Source organism: Mobula birostris, chromosome 4 (assembly GCF_030028105.1).
Source record: "Mobula birostris isolate sMobBir1 chromosome 4, sMobBir1.hap1, whole genome shotgun sequence".
Classification (NCBI taxonomy): Eukaryota; Metazoa; Chordata; class Chondrichthyes; order Myliobatiformes; family Myliobatidae; genus Mobula; species Mobula birostris.
The window spans coordinates 188,101,431-188,115,471 of NC_092373.1; the positions used below are offsets into that span (position 1 = coordinate 188,101,431).

The 14,041-nt window shown below is 41.5% G+C and overlaps 1 protein-coding gene across 1 annotated transcript in view; it reads left to right on the plus strand.

Moving 5' to 3' along the window:
- ctnna2 (catenin (cadherin-associated protein), alpha 2) overlaps positions 1 to 14,041 on the plus strand; it is a 1,304,830-nt gene that overhangs the window by 1,160,348 nt on the left and 130,441 nt on the right. Inside the window, exon 16 of the mRNA XM_072254800.1 lies at positions 6,707 to 6,812. Within this exon, the coding sequence (XP_072110901.1) occupies positions 6,707 to 6,812 (106 nt within the window). The remainder of the gene's footprint in view (positions 1 to 6,706; positions 6,813 to 14,041) is intronic.

Genomic DNA, 14,041 nt, shown 5'->3' on the forward strand with positions numbered 1-14,041 from the left:
GACCAGAACTAGGGGACATAACCTCAAGATTCAGAGGAGTAGATTTAGGATGGAGATGAGGAGGAAATCTCTTTCCCAGAGAGTGGTAAATCTGTGGAATTCTCTGCCCAATGAAGCGTTGGAGGCTACCTCAGTAAATATATTTAAGACATGATTGAATAGTTTTTTTGCATAGTACGAGAATTAAGGTTTATAGGGAAAAGGCATGTAGATGGAGATGAGTCCATGGCCAGATCAGATATGATCTTATTGAATGGTGGAGCAGGCTCGACAGGCCAGCTGGTCCACTCCTGTACCTATTTCTTATGTTCTTATGTCAAGACCCCAGCAGGATCATCCCTTGCTTTCTTAATAAACTGAAGTTTATATTATCAGACTCTGGGGACTTATCCATTTTAGTGTTCTTCAAGAGACCCATCTCTACCACTTCCTAAGTTCAAGATGCCCTAGCATAATAACATGCTCCACTATTTCCCATATCCTTCTCCTTGGTAAATACTGAGGCAATGCACTCATTTAGGACCTCACCCACATCCTCCTTCTTCAAGCATGTGTTCCCTCCTTTGTTCTTGAGTGGTCCTACCTTTCCCTTGTTATCCTCTTGCCCTTAATACATTATGTGTGTAGCTGATAATAACTAAAGCAGAGCAGAACCTTGGGTTGCAGAGTAGACAGTATTTGCCGGAAATTATGTACCTAAGATGAGTGACACTGGTTGAAAAGGTGCATGGCTAAGGGTAAGACTGGCCAGTGATGGCTTGGTGACGTGCTGTTGCATGGCATTTCCAATGGACCCAGCACAGACTGGTCCAAGAGAGAAGAGGGCCAAAAGTAATTTTTTTTTAAATTCATTTTCTCTAGTTGACAGCTCACTGTCACATAATCTACCTCATTAACATGCTTGATCAGTTCTTGAAGTAAATAAAGTACACAGTTGGAATAAAAATGCCAATGAATTCTTCATATGAACTCAGAAAAAAAACTATAATGCAGAAGACCATTGAGACTTTTCTTTCTTGCCAGTAAAGAATTCTCCAAGTATATCTGAATTTTCAGTTTCTATAGGTTACATTATTACCTGCTAATCCAAGCCATTTTAAAATGTGACAAGATATCTGCTTCTACCCCAACTCAGCTCGCGAATTAGGCTCTCTTCTTCCTTTGGGTGAAGCAAATTCCCCAGCTCTCTTCCAATTTTTCCACCAATTACTTTGAATCTATGCCAACTCATTATTGATCTCTCTGCCAAGGGAAATATTCCCTTCCCCACTTTATTAATTTCAACTACCTCTTGACTCAGTCTCCTCTGTTGCAAAGAAAACAACCCCAGCCAATTAAATTTTTCCTCACGGTTCAGATTTGTCAGTCCTGGCAGTGTAAAACCCTGTCCTTTATCCTCTTTGGTGCTATCACAATTTTCTTTTGATGTGGTGCCTGGAAGTATTTGCAGTGTTCCAGTTGTACCTTAATTAAAATTTTAATACAGTCCTGCCATAACCTCCTTGTATTCATATTCTTTGTATTATCCATGAAGGATAAATATCTGGTATGCCTTCTTAACCACCTTGTTTATCTGTTCTGCTACATACAGGGATGTGTGGACATGGAATCCAAGATCCTGCTTCTTCTCTGCTCTTGGTATTTGAATAGTTACTGTATTTACCTTTTCTTACATTTTTCCTCCTAATGCCCAAATAATGTTCACACTTTTCTGGAGTGACTTGTGCCTGTTATCTTTTTTGCATGAATAGTCCATTAAAACTTCCCTGAACCCTACAATAATAGAAGTGCTTACAAGTTGCAGAAATCTATTCTTCGTTAGAATATTAAGCATATGCCATTGGTTATTGTTTTGGATCCTATTAATGGCACAAAGCAGGGAACTATTTAATTAAAATTAAATTGATGAAAAACATCGAATGCAAATAATGATCATTATGAGCACAGATGGTGTTTTAAAACTCCTCACTATTTTATGAATTGTCCCTTAACTCTTTTCCACATAGTTTGCAAAAGATTGGCCATGTGCTTGCAGAATAATGAGCACCTGAATGAATTATAAGACACAAGTTAAATGAAGTTCAAATGCCTGCAAGAGTGCATTTTAAACTGGTTATATATTTCAGCCTGAAAATAATGATGAAAAATTAAGTTTTTTTAAACATGGCTTTTATTGAAGGATTTGACAGATCTTGATCACTTTCAGCATAATTTTCAAGGTTTATTTTAATTTACTGTCTTCAAGTTGCAAATAATTGTGTCGTGTTTAATATTCTGCTAGCATCCTCTGTTCACTTCCTGTGTTTTTTTGGTACTGGTGTTTCTGAGAGAATGGTGCGCTCACATTCCTGACAAAGTTACCACTTTTTAATTCAGAGGAAACTGTTTTAGAGTTAAATGTCAAGGTGGCTCAGTTGGAAGCAATCTCACTTCTGAATCAGTGGTTGTATATGACCTTCCAGTCCAGAACTTTAGTATATATAAAACTTCTAGTACTTTAGTACAGTGCTCAAGGAGTGATATCTTGTCAGTGGTGTTATCCTTTTAACAAAACCAAGATGAACATTAACTTATTACTTGATTGGGCATGACATATAAGAGTCAGGATATTACAAAGCACTGCTGGACAGCACTTGAAATATTGTGCACATTGCCACACTGAAGATAAAGAGAACGATTTAGCTTTATTTGTCACTTGTACATTGAAACATACAGTGAAATGTGTCTTTTGCATCAAATCAAATTAGTGAGGATGTATTGGGGAAAGCCTGCAAGTGTCGCCATGCTTCTGCCACCAACATAGCACTCCCACAACTAACTAACCCTAACCATACATCTTTGGAATGTAGGAGGAAACCAGAGCACCCAAAGGAAACCTACACAGCCACAGGGAGAGTGTATAAATTCTCTTACAAGCAGATGCAAGAAGTGAACCCGATCAGTGATTGTTGGCGCTATAATAGCATTATGCTAACCGCTACGGTACCTACTGATAGAAAGAATGTGATTAAGTAGAGGATATTCACCAGGAAGTTGCCTAGGTTGGAGGACTCATAGTTACAGGGACAGATTGGATAGGCTAAGCTTGTTTTCCCCAGAATAAGAAGGTTGACCTACATGAGATTATGAGAGGCATAGATAGAATTTGTTTCTTTTTCTGTGGTAGTGCTATCAAAAACACAAGGGTATTGTTAAAAGTGAGAAGAATAAATTGCAAAAGGGGTCTGAGGAGTAAGCTTTTCTTTACCCTGATATCTGGAATGTGCTCTCAGAGCAAGTGGTGGAATCACATACAGTTACTATGTTTAAGAGGCTTTTGGGTCAACACTTAATTAGGCAAGGCATAGAAGGCACAAGATACTGGAGGAACTCAGTTGGGTAGGCAGTATCCATCATAGGAAATGGCCATTCAGGATTTTGGGTCAAGACCACTTATCTGGATTGATCCAAGTACATCAATAGTCCATGACTGCTCTGCCGAGGGAATGCTGCAATGGCAGAGGTTCTATCATTTGTATATGACTCTCTAAGGTGGATATAAAATTGCCAAGGCAATATTTTGAAGAAGGTTATTTAAGTGTCCTAGCCAAGTATCTGTTACCTCAACTTGTATTACCAACAGTGCAGAGTATCTGGTTATCAGACTATTTAACAGTGGGGGTTTGCTCTACACAGATTGTCTGTTGTGTTTCCTGAATTATTGCAATTCTAAAGTACTCTATTGACTGTAAAGTGCTTCAGTGAGCTGATTGAAAGCACCATATTAAAGCAAGTCTTTCTCTTCACCTGCCAGGCAAAAATGAAAAGACTAATACCATTGTGAACACACACACACACACACACACACACAGAGTCATTCAGATAATCATTCACTCACATACAATACATACCACATATTGAATGGTTCCAAGTATCTAAAGCCTTTAACAACTTTTGCCCAGTAGTTTCTTTCAACGTGCCTGTTTCCTTATAATGGAGCATGACCCTGGCATACTCCCAGACAGTCATGGCATATCCTTGGCAGCTTATCTACTGTTGCAACGCCAAGATCCTTTTCTTTAAGACTGGACCATTGAACTATATGGGCTGGAAAATCTTCAGCAAAGCACCTGTTTAAATATGTGGAAGAGTTGCTGCCTGCATCAGTTTGGTATGAGGCCAACAAGAGTATGATCATTTGAAATTCTGGATGCTCAAGGTGGCAGGTCTTGTCCATGGCAGAGTTAGGAGCAGTGGTGGAGAGATGTTCTTGAGGGTTGAAACAAGGAGATGAACATAATTGGAGAATGATCAGGTAGAAAGGGGTAGTAGAGTTGGTTGATGTCTGTGATAGTGGAGTGATGACAATCACTGAAGATATTAGAAGATAAGGACTTGTTCTGTAAGATTCAGTATTGCTGGACTTACTGAAAACAGCCAAGGTTGAGATGGACCTTTAAGCTACAGAAGAGCATGCAAGGCTTTCCATAAGCCTTCATGTGCAGTAGAATAGAGTATATGTGATATCTTTTGTGTGTGTGATTCTATTACACATGCCAAAGGTCCTCTGTGCTGAAAATAAATTATACTTGAGGAAGGATACCGGGTACATATCCACTAACTAAATCTCAGTAAGTCAATATTTACTAACTTTTTATTGTTTATTGCATGAAACCTTTCAGTTCATAATCACAGAATGGTTATAGCTCAGGAGACAGTTAGTCTAACCAATTTCCCTCGGGATCAATAAAGTACGACTACGACTATGACTATGTTCATTTCGGCTCACTGCCACTAGCTCCAGTTCCCCAGTTTTTTCCTCTGCAACCTTGAAAAAAACTTCCTCACCATATGCTAATCTAATTCTCTCTTCAAGACGACGTGGAAACCTGCTTCCACTACAGCTGTAGGCAATGTATTCCAGACACCTACCATACATGCACATTTTTCCTTCTTAATACCATTTTTTGCCCTATAAGTCATTGAACTATTTATTTTAGCAGTATCCAGAGATGGGCATGCTCTCCAGCTGGTTATCTTGGCCCTTGTCATACTGTTATCTATTACTCCCAATGTCATACACTCTTCCCTTGTTGAGTCTTCTGATTCATCATCACCCCAGAGTGCTACTCTCTTTGCTAAACAAGCTTGCTAAACATTCTCAGTGGCATGCTGCCTGTTCATCACTTATCAAATATCTATTTGCCACCCCAAACCATAAAGAACCCTGATGATAAAGACAAGAGATTTTGCAATGCCAGAAATCCAGTGCAACACACTCAAAATGCTGGAAGAACTCAACTGGTCAGGCAGCATCAATGGAGGGAAATAAACGGACAATGTTTCCAGCTGAGCCCCTTCAACATAAGAAGATGGGGAAGGGGGAGGAGAGGGGATAGAGCGCAGGCTGGCAGCGGATAGGCGAAGCAAGGTGAGGGAGGAGGGCATAAAGTGAGAGGTTAACAGATGGGCAGGAGTACAATCTGGGAGTGATTGGTGAAGCCAGGTGAGGGGGAAAGTGGGTGGTGGGCAGGAGTACAAGCTGGGAGCTGATTGGTGAAGCCAGGTGAGGGGGAAAGTGGGTGGTGGGCAGGAGTACAATCTGTGAGGTGATTGGTGAAGCCAGGTGAGGGGGAAGGTGGGTGGTGGGCAGGAGTACAATCTGGGAGGTGATTGGTGAAGCCAGGTGAGGGGGAAGGTAGGTGGTGGGCAGGAGTACAATCTGGGAGGTGATTGGTGAAGCCAGGTGAGGGGGAAGGTGGGTGGTAGACAGGAGTACAAACTGGGAGCTGATTGGTGAAGCCAGGTGAGGGGGAAGGTGGGTGGTGAACAAGAGTACAATCTGGGAGGTGATTGGTGAAGCCAGGTGAGGGGGAAGGTGGGGAGGATGAAGTGTGAAACTGGGAAGTGATAGGTGAAGCTAGATGAGCGGGAAGGTGGGTGGGTGGGGTAAGGGTAGGGGGGGGATGAAATGAAAAGGGGAGAGGTGATTGATGAAGCCTGGTAATTTTAGGAGATGGTAGGGGTAAAGATAAATGTAAAAGAAGTAAAACAGAAAACTTTAAAAATGAATTTAATAAACATGAACACAAATGTATCTCTTTCAACTGCAATATAAGTCTGTGCTCCTAACATATCACCCAAGATAATAGATCTGATTCAGAGTGCTGTTGTCAAAGGTTAAAACTGTTAATGCCCCTTGAACATACTACAAGGACTTAAATAATTTGAAAAGAGCTGTAATTGAAAATGGGAATTCTCTGTGAGCATAGACCAGACAAGGAAAAGGGTAGTGACTGATTTAGGTAGAGACTTTAGAACATCGTTTATCATGGAGACCTTTGCAGATGTGATTTATCATTTTGTAGTCTTGACTTCCATCTATTATTCTCTCAGCCATTCTTGCCTTGGCCATTTCTCGAATGCCAGTGACTTTCTTGTTATTACATTACTGGTGAAATGATAATAGACATGTTGATCTCGTATTTGTTGCAACTAATTTGTTTTAATATAGGGATCATTTAGTATTCTCTTACATCCAGTACAAGGCTTCTTTGCTTATTGTTCCCAAAAGAATAGAAAAACAGTTCAATTTCTCTCCACACAATTGCAATATTGAGATCTTAATCACACTCCAAAATTATTTTCAATGTATTAGTTCAACTCCAATTTTACTGAACTAGAAGATTCACTTATTACTTTTATTTTATTTTCCAATATCTTGTAGGGGCAAGGGTCCGCTAAAAAATACTTCCGACGTTATCAATGCAGCAAAGAAGATCGCAGAGGCTGGATCCAGAATGGATAAACTGGCTCGAGCTGTGGCGGACCAGGTAATGCACTTCAAACTTTCACTCACTGCTGAGGGGCCGCATACAATGTCACCAGGGGAGACTGGTGCCAGCAGGGCTGCTGTGCTTCCTCTACTTAATTACAGTTCATGCAAATGATACCCAGGCAAGAAGGAGGTTATGTGTATTCGTTTGAGGCTAATTTTAATCCTGACAGGTCCAGACTAACCATGATACAGACACCACCCAAATCTGTATGACATTGAATGAGGTTTACAGGAAGATGTTTCCCTCTTGGCATTGCTGCTCGTCGCCCCTCCAACAGTGCCCGTAGGTCAGCTGCAGGGTCATGAACCAGGGACCACCACTCATTGATGTTTCACTCCCTTAGCCCTGGTACATCTCCTGGTGGTGGAGCAGTGACGGAGATGTCTGCCTGCCATGCCCTGCAGCTTCCAGTGGGATTATTCAGTCCCCCAATTTCTGTCCTTCTTCCTCAGCCACTGCCAAAAGCTATCCTTTTCCACCTCTTCAGCCAGCTCTCTGGTGGCCCTTCTGAGCCTCATTCCAGTCACTGCCATATTGTAGAGTAACCTTGTTGTCAATGTGCCGATGAAGCCCTGGCATCCTACCTCCACAGGGTAGAATATGGTCCTCCAGCCAGCGTCCTTACACTTAGCCACCAGTTCTGAGTACTTCAGCCTCTTCCGCTCATGGGCAGCCTTCACTCCTTCCTCCCACGGGATGGCTAATTCAGTGAGGAGGACTGTCTTGGTGGCCGTGTACTCAAGGGGGCACAAATATTGTATTCTACAAGACTTAATTTGATCAATCATTCTAATTAGCCCCTCACCCCTCATCTATTACTGCTGTCACTGCTGTACTGTAGACAATTTAAACCACTTTTGATATTACTATTTACATTGCAAATACATGCTGGTAATACATTTTATTCCATATCTATCCTTTAACCTTTATTTTTAGATATAATTCTTTATTTTTATATAACTTTTTATAATTGTTGAATATTGTTTTTGTTATATGCCACACCCTGACCAACACACTACAGCAAATTCCTAATACACTACATGTATTCCACATGTATCATTACTTACTGAGTGGAGACTCAGGAATACTATCACACTCAGATGTAGAGGATTCTCCATTGCTGTTTCTATAACAATTTTGTTTTACCATTCAGGGTTGTTAGCCCTGAGCTGAACCCCTGAACCTGGAGGACCAGTGGACCACTCTTAGTCTGTCCTCTACACTTTGACCTGTTCGGCTTGGGTGATCCTACCAAGAGCCAAAGCATAAAGCCCTGACTCCAGCCAACATAGCTTCTAGGTCAATGAGGCAGGCAAGCAAGCCTCCAAACCACAACAAGGTTGTGGTCCTCTTGGAAGACGTACATGTATATGACAAACAAAATCGATCCTTTTGCATGCTTTCTAGGTTTTCCATCTCTTCAACTCGGTTGTAATCATCACCCCTATTTATATGGGATTAGAACCCCATTAGGGATCACTGGTATCAGAATTAAAATGCTTCCAGTGTGCATTTTAGAGCAGATTGAATGGTTGATGTATCAGTGAAGGCTAAACAGAAGGGTAGATTTGGTTTACCATTGTAGTGGAGGTGCCGTGAGTCTGGAAGCATAGATACCAGGGGGCTTGTGGTGGTGGAGGCAATAACAACATAGTGCCCAATTACCTGGTGAGGTTTTTAATGCAAATGGCCACCTGGACCTGAAATTGATGTGCACATATACCCCTCCTAATATGTAAGGCTTGAATTTTTACCCATGGCACTGGTAGTTTCCCAAGAATTGGATAGAATTATAGCAGAAGATCAACCTTAGATTGTCTCAACAGGGAGGTGTTGATATTATAGTCCATTAAATCCTATGGTTCAGATTCTTTAGCAACACAAACACACACACACACACACACACACAATGCTAGAGGATATCAGCAGGTCAGACAGCATCTATGGAGGGAAACAAAACAGATTGTTTAGTAAAGGTTTCACAACACTGTTCATTATTACTTTTCCTAATCCTGCAGGATCACTGAATTTTAGGAGGCAGTTGCGGAAACTGGAGGAAGTTGAGTAAAAGCAGGGTAAATTGAAGTCAGAACTAGCAAACTAAATTAACCAAGCAAAGTGGAATATATTGAGCAGCAATGGATGATGTGAACTATGGGGATAAAACCTGATAGCACAGATCAACAGTTTAACACATAAGGTAAGAGTGAGTGAAAGGTAATCAGGATTAGATTAGATTATGAGGACACGCAGTCCTCTTTTATTGTCATTTAGCAATGCACACATTAAGAAATGATACAATGTTCCTCCAGAATGATATCACAGAAACACAAGACAAACCGACTGAAAAACTGCACAATTATAACATAGTTACAACAGCGCAAAGCAGTACCGTAATTTGATGAAGAACAGACCAAGGGCATGGTGAAAAAAAGTCTCAAAGTCTCTCGAAAGTCCCATCATCTCACGCAGACGGTAGAAGGAAGAAAAAAAACCTCTTCCTGCCATGAGCTTCCAGCGCCACAAACTTGCCGATGCAGCATCCTGGAAGCACCCGACCACAGCCGACTCTTGAGTCCGTCCGAATATACAGAATTAGAATCAGGTTTATTAACACTGGCATATGACGTGAAATTTGTTAAGTTAGCAGCAGCAGTTCAATGCAATTTATAATCTAGCAGAAAAAATTAATAATAGATAAAATAAAAAAATAAATAAACAGGTAAATCAATTACGTATATTGAATAGATTACAAAAATGTGCAAAAACAGAAATACTGTATATTAAAAAAAGGTGAGGAAGTGTCCAAAGATTCAATGTCCATTTAGGAATCAGATGGCAGAGGGGAAGAAGCTGTTCCTGAATCGCTGAGTGTGTGCCTTCAGGCTTCTGTACCTCCTACCTGATGGTAACAGTGAGGAAAGGACATGCCCTGGGTGCTGGAGGTCCTTAATAATGGACGATGCCTTCCTGAGACACCGCTCCCTAAAGATGTCCTGGGTACTTTGTAAGCTAGTACCTAAGATGGAGTTGACTAGATTTACAACTTCTGCAGCTTCTTTTGGTCCTTTGCAGTGGCCCCTCCATACCAGACAGTGATGCAGCCTGTCAGAATGCTGTCCACGGTACAAATATAGAAGTTTTTGAGTGTATTTGTTGACATGCCAAATCTCTTCAAACTCCAAATGAAGTATAGTTTGTCACCCAGGAGGATAGGTTATCACCAATCCACACAGATTGTGGTCTTCTGGTTAGAAAATCGAGAATCCAATTGCAGAGGGAGGAACAGAGGCCCAGGTTCTGCAACCTCTCAATCAGGATTGTGGGAATGATGGTTTTAAATGCTGAATAGGTCATGATTGGGAGATAAAGGTTAGGAATGGGATGTACAGATCAGAAATGAGAGCTGATATAACAGTATGAATTACCATGGCTTACTCATGTACCAAGGTGAGGCCGCCTTCAAGATGGAGAAGCAACACTTTATATATTGTCAGGATAGCCTCCACAGTGATGGCATTAATATTGATTTCTCTTTTTGGTTAAAAAAAATCCCTCCCTCCTCCCCTCTTCCTCTATTCCAGAATCTGAGCTTTTACCTCTTCTCGCCTGCCTATCACTTCCCCTTCAGGTCCCTTTCTCCTTCCCTTTTATTTATGATCCACTCACCTTCCCTACCAGATTCCTTCTTCTCCACCCCTCGACCTTTCCCACCCACCTGACTTCACCTATCAGCTCCAGCTAGCCTCTTTTCCCTCCCCCCAACCTTTTTGTTCTGGTGTCTTTCCCCTTCCTTCTCACTCTTGAAGAAGGGTCTCAGCTCAAAATGTCGACTGTTTATTCATTTCCATAGATGCTGCCTGACCTGCTGAATTCCTCCAGCATTTTGTGTGTTTGTATTTCCAGCATCTGCAGACTTTCTTGTGTTTATGAGAACAGGTAGACTATAATATATAGAATAGATGGGTCAGGTGTAAGATCTGAGTTACTGGAACCAGAAGTGAAAGTTGTTTTCAGCCTGGCAGGAAGAACTCGTACTACTAAAGAAAAGAATTAAGAAGTAAAAATACCCACTAACAATCAGTCCAGTTGCACAAATATTCCTAAACAAAGAAGAGAAACTAGACCACCAGTTGTGAGTCAATCTCCCCGACTGAGACTAATCACAATTTACTGTGATCTATCCTATTAACCTCATCTCTGCAGCTGTTCAGCTTAAGGTAGATTTTTTTTCTCTCCAAAGCTTCATGAAAAGTCTGTCAGCTTGTGATGCTGGTCTCGTAACTGTCGGCCGTGTAGAGGAAGGCTAAATGAAATGGAAAGAAAATGTTTTTCTTCTGGCATCTCTCTTGAATGAGTAAAATGTCTGTAAATTTAGTTGGGAAAGGTGGTGTAATAATAAAATAAATACAAAATACAAAAATTCAAAACCTCCATCTTACAGATGAGGTTTTATTTCCATTGGCACACAGGGTTATAAATGTTGCTAGTATTTGTACCATCATGTCAACTCTGAAATGACTTTTTTGTGGGAAATGCTGTACTCTCTATTTTACTGTTTTTACATGGACCAGTGCTGAATTCATAACATGAGGTATTAAATGCAGAATATAATTTATCATTTAGTTACATACAAAATTTCCATTATCATCAATAATTTGTTTTGATTTTCATTCAGGTGTCTTGCTAAAACTTGACACTTGTAAGCTCTTACAACCTTCTTTCCGCTTACCATGCAGTGAATGAATTGCTGTATCTAATCTCTGTCCACAACCCTCCTTAATACTCCATCTTATCCTGAGGCATCTGAAATCCAATTTCCTTAAATATTCATGTATTTCACATTTCTAAATGCAACACGGACATTGCCTGCCTTTGATTGCTCCCCTGTGAGTTGCTTCTCACTCATACTTCTCCTTGCTTTCTCCTGTCATCTGAAGTAGAACTCTTTCATTTCATTTATTGCTAATACTCTCTGAAAAAGGTTTGTTCTGTTTATCGTGCCCAATAGCAAACCTTAATACTCTATTAAATTTAATTCTGTCCAATGCTTAAATATATAGGAGGATCACTGTATCATGTTTCCTATTACCATAGAGAAGCATAAAAACGTGGAAAATAGGAGAAAGCCATTCAGCTCTTTGAGCCTGCTCCACTAAAGTTCAAACTTCAAAGTCATTTTTATTAACAAAGTGCATAAATGTCATCATATACAACCCTGGGATTTGTTACCTTGCAGGCAGACTCAGTAAGTCCAAAAAACTCTACCTATGCCTCTTATCATGCTATAAACATCTATCTAGTCTCCATTCATCCTCTTTTGCTCCAAAGAGAAAAGACTAGCTCGCTCAACCTTTCCTTATAAGACATATGCTCTAGTGCAGGAAGCATCCAGGCAAATCACCTCTATATGCTCTCTAAAGCCTTGACGTCCTGACTATAATGAGGTGACCAGAGCCCAACACAATATTCCAAATGTAGTTTTATAGAGCTACAACATTACCTCGTAACTCTTGAACTCAATCCCCAAACTAATGAAGACCAACACAACATACACCTTCTTAACTACCCTATCAATTTGCATGGCATGTTTGTGGGATCAATGGATTTGGACCTCAAGATCCCAATGTTCCTCCGCACTGTTAAGAATACTGTCATAAACTTTCCATGAACATAGAACATAGAAACATAGACTCCCAACCTCTCAGACAGCCACATCTGTGCCAGGCACGTCAAGCTGCAGCTCCTTAGGGACCGGGTTAGGGAACTGGAGATATAGCTCGATTAACTTCCTCTGGTCAGGGAAAGTGAGGTGATAGAGAGGAGCTATAGGCAAATAGTCATGCTGGGGCCTTGGGAGACAGATAAGTGGGTAACAGTGAGGAGAGGGAGGGGCAAGAGTCAGATACTAGAGAGCACCTCTATGGCTATCCCCCTTAACAATAAGTACTCCTGTTTGAGTACTGTTGAAGGAGATGGCTTACCTGGGGGAAGCAACAGTGACTGCACCTCTGGCACAGAGCTGACCCTCTGGCTGAGAAGGGTAGGGAAAGGAAGAGGATGGCAGCAGTGATAGGGGACTCCATAGTTAGGGGGTCAAACAGGCGGTTCTGTGGATGCAAGAAAGAAACATAGATGGTAGTTTACCTCCCAGGTGCCAGGGTCCGGGATGTTTCTGATCGTGTCCACGATATCCTGAAGTGGGAAGGTGAGCAGCCAGAGGTTGTGGTACATAATGGTACCAGTGACATAGGTAGGAAAGGGAGGAGGTCTTGAAAACAGACCACAGGAAGTTAGGAAGGAAGTTGAGAAGCAGGACCTTAGAGGTAGTAATCTCGGGATTACTGCCCGTGCCACACGACAGTGAGTATAGGAATAGAATGAGGTAGAGGATAAATGGGTGGCTGGGGGATTGGAACGGGGCAGAGATTCAGAGATCTGGATCATCGGGACCTCTTTTGGGGCAGGCATGACCTGTACAAGAAGGGCGGATTGCACTTAAATCCAAGGGGGCAGGGAGGTTTGCTAAGGCTATTGGGAAAAATTTAAACTAGAATTATTGGGGAGTGGGAACCAAACTGAAGAGACGGAGGAAGGGATAGTTGGCTCACAAATCGAGAAAGCTTGTAGACAGTGTGAGAGGGAGGATAGGCAGGTGATAGAGAAGGGATAAGCTCAGACTGATGGTTTGAGATGCGTCTATTTTAATGCAACGAGTATCATGAACAAAGCGCATCACGATGAACTTAGAGCGTGGATCAGTACTTGGAACTATGATGTTCTGGCCATTACAGAGACTTGGATGGCTGAGGGGCAGGAATGGCTACTTAGAGTGCCAGGCTTTAGATATTTCAGAAAGGACCAGGAGGGAGGCAAAAGAGGTGGGGGCGTGGCATTGTTGATCAGACATAGTGTCACGGCTGCAGAAAAGGAGGAAGTCATGGAGGGACTGTCTACTGAGTCTCTGTGGGTCGAAGTGAGGAACAGGAAGGGCTCAATAACTCTACTGGGTCTTTTTTATAGACCACCCAATAATAACAGGGACATCGAGGAATAGATAAGGGGACAGATTCTGGAAGGATGCAATAATAACAGGGCTGTTATGGTGGGAGATTTTAATTTCCCCAATATTAATTGGCATCTCCCTACAGCAAGAGGTTTAGCTAGAGTGGAGTTTGTTTGGTGTGTTCAGGAAGATTTCTTGACACAATATGTAGATAAGC